At 42.0% G+C, this 6214-nt stretch overlaps 2 protein-coding genes across 2 annotated transcripts; both read right to left on the bottom strand.

The window, feature by feature from the left end:
• Nucleotides 1-423: 423 nt before the first annotated feature.
• Nucleotides 424-786, bottom strand: LOC110102532. Its single transcript, XM_020830900.1, has one exon. The coding sequence runs from the start codon at nt 784-786 to the stop codon at nt 424-426; it is 363 nt and encodes a 120-aa protein (XP_020686559.1).
• A 1721-nt stretch (nt 787-2507) lies between these two features.
• Nucleotides 2508-3743, bottom strand: LOC110102533. Its single transcript, XM_020830901.1, has one exon. The coding sequence runs from the start codon at nt 3741-3743 to the stop codon at nt 2508-2510; it is 1236 nt and encodes a 411-aa protein (XP_020686560.1).
• Nucleotides 3744-6214: the final 2471 nt, after the last annotated feature.

Here is a 6214-nt window from a genome sequence, read left to right as displayed (position 1 = left end):
AGCCCAAAGGACATTTGGGATTTCTTCAGCCCATTGCCCCCTAGCCTTACCTAGGCATGTTTTTAGCCCTTTCAGAATTGTTCGATTTATAACCTCCTTTTGCCAATTTGCTTGAGGATGGGCGACGGCCATGCTGAATATGAAAGTCTTTATAGAAGGATGTAAAGATTTTTCTGGTGAACTGGGTTCCGTTGTCGGTGATGACCTTTGCTGGAATACTGAAGCGACAAATTATATTCTTCCATAAGAATTGTTTGTCATTCACTTCGGTAATTTTTACAAAAGGTTCTGCTTCCACCCACTTTATGAAGTAATCTACAGCTAGAATGATGAATTTTCGTTGTCCTGTGGCTATAGGGAAGGGTCCGATTATCTCGATTCCTCATTAGGCAAAAGGTCAGGAGCTTTGAAGTGATATAAGTTCTAGAAGCGGGAGTATGGTTGAGATGCCAAAGCTCTTCCTGCGAGATGCTCGCCACATACTCCTGAATGAACTTCTCGGAGTGCATAGTCAGCTTTTGTAGGTGGGAGACACTTCAGGTATGGTCCGGTGAAAGCGCATTTATACAACTCAACACCAATGATGGTGAAATTCACTACTCGTCTTTGAAGTCTTGTTGCAGCCATGGGTTCTTTAGGTAGTACCCCATCTTGTAAAAAAGACAAGATGGGATTGATCCAAGACACCTCCCTTATTTCATCGATTGATTGTATGATCCATGGACCCTGAATACTTGGAAAATGGATTTCCTCAACACATTTTCTCTTATAGGTCTCTCCCGTCATTGATGTTGCAGGTTTTGAAAGAGCATCTGTTCTTGCATTTTGCTCTCGGAGAATATGTATGATTTGATATTTTCTTATATTGGCCAATAGTACTTTCACAATACTGAAATACTAGGCCAGTTGTGGATTGTGGATATCAAACTCTCCCTCCACTTGAGAGGTGACCAGTTGTGAATCAGTGTGAACTACTAGGTTCTGCACCTCACAATCAACTGCTAGTTTTAATCCGGTGATAAGGGCTTCATATTCTACCATGTTATTTGTTGCTGGAAACTTGAGTCGTAACCCATACTCAAGAGTAGTTTTCTGTGGGAAAATTAATAGAATTTCATCCCCAGTGCCAGAACTTCCAGAAGATTCATCAACATATAACGTCCAACATGGAGGAGAAGACAAATTATTTGGTTGGACATCGGATACAAGGACAGTGCATTCAACAACAAAATCTGTAAGTGCCTGAGAGTTGATATCGGGTCTAAGTAAATAGTGAATGTCAAATTCTCTCAGTTTTACAGACCACATGATGAGCCGACCCGATGCTTATGGTTTTTGCAGAATATTTTTCAGCGGTAGATTTGTATAGACCCCAATTGAGTGGGCTTGAAAGTAAGGGTGTAACTTTTTGGCAGAGTAAACTAACGCCAATGCCGTCTTATCTTCAAAGGGATAGCGTCCCTCTATTTCAGATAGGATGTTACTAACATAATAGATGGGGCGTTGCACAACATTTTCTTCTCTTACCAAAACTGAACTGATAGCTTGGGCAGAAACAGCTATATATAAATAAAACTTCTCTCCGGGCATTGGTTTGGAAAGTAGCGAAGGGGAAGCCAAATACTTTCGTAGCTGTTCGAAGGCTTCTTGACATTCATTTATCCATGGGAAACCAGAGCTACGAGTGCCTCTGAGCACTTTGAAGAAAGGAAGATACTTGTCTCCCGAGCATGCTAGGAAACGAGACAATGCTGCAATCCTCCAATTCAGCCTTTGGACTTCTTTGATGTTCTTAGGTGGCACCATATCTCTTAACGCCTTGATCTTTTCAGGATTGGCTGTGATCCCTCGGTGGGTTACCATAAAACCCAACAATTTTTCAGAGGCGACTCCGAAGGCACATTTGGCGGGGTTGAGGCGCATATTGTAATGTCTCAACAAATGGAAGCACTACTCCAAGTCAGAGATATGCTGAGATTTTTTGAGACTCTTTACCAACATGTCGTCCACGTACACCTCCATATTACACCCAACTTGGGTTTTGAAAATCTTATTCATGAGGTGTTGATAAGTTGCTCCAACATTTTTGAGCCCGAAGGGCATTACCCGATAATAATACAATCCTCTGTCTGTTTGAAATGCCGTTATTTCTTCGTCAATTGGGTTCATCTTGATTTGATTGTATCCGGAGTAGGCATCCATGAAACTCAATATTTGATGCCCATAAGTGGTATCGACTAACTGGTCGATACGTGGAAGAGGAAAGCTATCTTTTGGGCAGGCTTTATTGAGATCTGTGTAATATTTGCATATTCTCCATGCACCGCTCCCCTTCCGAACCAAGACGACATTTGCCATCCAAGTAGGATAGTGCACCTCTCGAATGAATCCGGCTTCTAAGAGTTTGTCCCCTTCTTGTTTGATCACCTGCTGACAATCTGGTGCAAAATTTTGTTTCTTATGGATGATTGGTTTGCACGCCAAATTGACCTTAAGGGAGTGTACAATTACTTCAGAGTCAATCTCGGACATATCTGTCGGGCTCCATGCAAAAACATCCTGATTTTCTCGTAGAAAATCTGTGAATTTTTCTTTTCGTCTTCTGAGAGAAGTGACCCAATTTGCACCGTCTTTAAAGGATGTTCCTCAGAGATAGATACAGTGGTGAGTTCTTCTACTGGGGAAGCTCTTTGAGGGATGTCTTCATTCCGGAGATCAAAGTCCTTAATGTTTAGAGTATCTTCGGGCATGACTTGACCTGCTGGCCTGAGATAGCAGGTTTGTGCTGTTTGTTGATCTCCGCATACCATACTAACTCCTGTCGGAGTATAGAACTTCTGTTTAAGGTGAGGGATAGAGGTGACAATCCTAAAAATTGATTGGAGTGGCCTCCCAAAGATAGCGTTGTAAGCCGACTTAGACTTTACAACGATGAACTGGACAGAGTGTGTAGACTGTCGGGGAAATTCTCCAAGTACAACTGGGAGACTGATTATCCTTTCTACTCGTACATGTCGATTATCAAATCCATATAAAGGACCTGCAGCAGGTTGAAGCTTCTCTCTAGTGAGACCCAAATTGAGGAATGTAGAGTAGAACATGATATCTACAGAGCTACCATTATCCAAAAAAATTATCTTAACATTGTAACATGGATCACCTATTCCTGTATTAATAACAAGCGGGTCCTGATGAGGGATTTTCACTCCTTCTAAGTCGGAATCATCAAAGGTGATGGAGTGATCCACACGTGCCTTCTTCGAAGTTGGGATTTCGTCTACAGCCAATAAGACTTTATCAGATAGCAAAGGGCCTCGGGTGATTGTCTCGATTTCACCAACTACTACTCGATTATTTATTTGCGGCCTATGTTGTTGATTTTGCCCCACAGCGAGAAGAGTTTCCTCTCTGGAAGGAGAATCCCGGATCAACTGTCGAAGATAACCCTGGCGGATAAGCCTTTCAATCTCCTCCTTCAGTTGTCTGCAGGCTTCGGTAGCGTGGCCACGACTATGATGAAAGTGGCAGTATTGATCCTGATTTCCTGTGTTCGGCTTCAAAGGATGTGGCCATTTCATCGTATCTTGATCTCGAACAGTCATTAACACATTTTCTCGAGATGTATTGAGAGGAGTGTACTCTTTCTCCTGTCGAGGTTCTCGATGTGGCAAAGGAGGCCTAGGAGGCAGATTGTGTTTCTCTTGCTTCTTTCGTTGTGCGGATGAATTTTTTGCTCCATGCATGTGCAATCTTGCACTTCCCGCTAGTTTGCTCAAACTACTTTATATTAGCGTTTATGGCCTCATCTGCAGAGATTTGCGCCTCTACGCGATGGATCAAATCGGTGTATGAATGAACGGTGTCTCACCTGAGGGTCGAACAGAAAGGGCCAGGGTGAAGGCCTCCAAGGAAGACTCCTCTCAATAGTTCAAGATCCACTCTTGGGATTTGTCTAGCTTTAGTGGAAAATCATTGAAAATACTCCCTCTATGATTCTCCTTCATTCTGATGGATTCCTGAGAGATGGGAAGAATCTTTGGTTATTCTTCTATTGGCTACGAACTGCTCGACAAAGGCCTTGGCCACTCTCACAAATGAGGGGATCGTTACGGACGGAAGTGAATAGAACCACGTTCGAGCATGTCCTTTTAGGGTGGCAGGAAAGACTTGGCAGAGAAGGGCGTCTGAGGCTCGCTGAATGTGCATGATGGTTCTGTAGTGGTCGATGTGCTCATACGGGTTAGATGCCCCGTCGTAAGACTCGATGCTGGGTACTTTGAATCCGACCGGAATGGGGTGCTGAAGAATGGCTTCAGTTAGAGGTGATGACTCCTGAAAGTCCCTTTGTCGAAGAGTTTGTCTCACATCTCCTCGGGGGAATTCTTCCTACACCAATTTTCACAGTTCATGGCGTAAAACATTTTGAGGGAGTTCAGCAATGTGTGGTTGGACTGATTCTTCTGGGAGATCTGGAGGGATGCGAGGCTGTCGAGTTGAAGGCGGAGGATGTGTAGAACTTGTTGTATCGGCAAGTTCGTTATCCTGTCATGACTAAGGATGTCTTCTAGTTGGAAGAAGATAAATCTCTGCTTCAAGATGTTTGAACTGAACATCTTCAACCCGTAGTGGATTTTGAGGGAGAAGAATTTCCTCCCTTTGTACCAGTGTTGGTTGTCGATTTTCTCGCATGAGTTGAAGGATCTCATTCTGAGATTCTTACATCTTGTGAATTCTCTCTTCTAAAGAAGGTCCTGAGGTCCCTTCTCCGACAGTATTCTGCCCCCCAGGACGAAAAGAGGCAGACATCGGGCTTCTGTGATTCGCATACTGATTTCTAAATTGATGAGAGTTGGAGCGAGAAGCTCCAATGATACTACTGTTGCGCTTGTTGACCATCGTAGCAGTAGTGGGATAGTGTTTCCCACAGACGGCGCCAAACGTTGCAGGCTAGAATATACGCGGCAATAGAGTTTACAAATTCACGTCTAAGCGTTACACGAATATTCAGCACACAAACAAAAAAGAAAATGAACACCAGGATTTTTACGTGGCAAACCTGAAAGAGGGAAAAAACCATGGGGCCACACCCAATTATAAAGTTCCACTAGTGTTTTGCAAATTACAAGGAGCTGATTCGTTTCACAAGTCAGGACGATCAGATTACAATACGTTTCTTCTAATTTGAAGAAAATTTACAAAGTTCTGAAGAATTCAGGCGTCTCTCGAAAATCCGGCAGAGTTCCAGCGTATTCAGGCGGCGGAAAGAACTCTGGCGGCGGTGGTCGAGGAGGAGATGATTCTCCCTTTCCCCTTCTCTTCTTCTTCTCTTCTTGTTTCTCTTCTTCTGCCTTCAGTCCCCTCTTATGAAGAATGAGGGCTCTATTTATAGTTTTTCTGGAGTGGCATAGCCCGTAAATAGGTGTGAGATCAGGGGCGAATTGGGAGTGGTTTGAATGGACGGTCGATATTGAATCCCTTGATCGTGCACCGTTCATCAGACATTTGAAGGCTTTAGTGATATCAGAATTCGGTAATCTTAGGCTCGTTGGATTCGTCTCATCGAGCCGTTCGATTTGAGTATAAGCTCGTTAAAATCGGAGACCGTTTGGTAACTCAAATCGTGATTTGAACCTTCCAACAGCGCTTCGGGTTCGGACCCATTTGGGCTCGGATTGGGTTGAATTTGATGTCATTGGGTTCGTATTTCTGAGACACTCAGTTTGACTATAAGCTCGCTGGAATCGGAGTTCATATGCTCCTGATTTTAATTTTTGAAGTTCTCGGATTGATTTTTGCTTCGAGATTCATGCCCTATCAAGATTATTTCATGATGATGTATGAAGTGCAAATAATAATAAATTTTTTGGAATAAAATTAATAATAATAGGAAAAGCATTTCTAGTTGTTTTGAAATTTATTATATCTGGACGAGATTAATTTTACAATATTCTCTTAATATAATTATGCTAAAAATTTTTTGGAATAAAATTAATAATAATAGGAAAAGCATTTCTAGTTGTTTTGAAATTTATTATATCTGGACGAGATTAATTTTACAATATTCTCTTAATATAATTATGCTAAAAATATAGTTAAATTTAAAAGATAAATATAATTGAATTATTGGATAGTACAAATAGATAACGGCAATTGGAACCAAAGTTTGAAGCTTAGTTTGGTGTAGAAAGATTTGAACTTTCAAATCAAATTCATA

Source organism: Dendrobium catenatum, unplaced genomic scaffold, assembly GCF_001605985.2.
Source record: "Dendrobium catenatum unplaced genomic scaffold, ASM160598v2 fragScaff_scaffold_932, whole genome shotgun sequence".
NCBI lineage: Eukaryota > Viridiplantae > Streptophyta > Magnoliopsida > Asparagales > Orchidaceae > Dendrobium > Dendrobium catenatum.
This window is presented reverse-complemented; position numbering and strand designations above follow the sequence as displayed.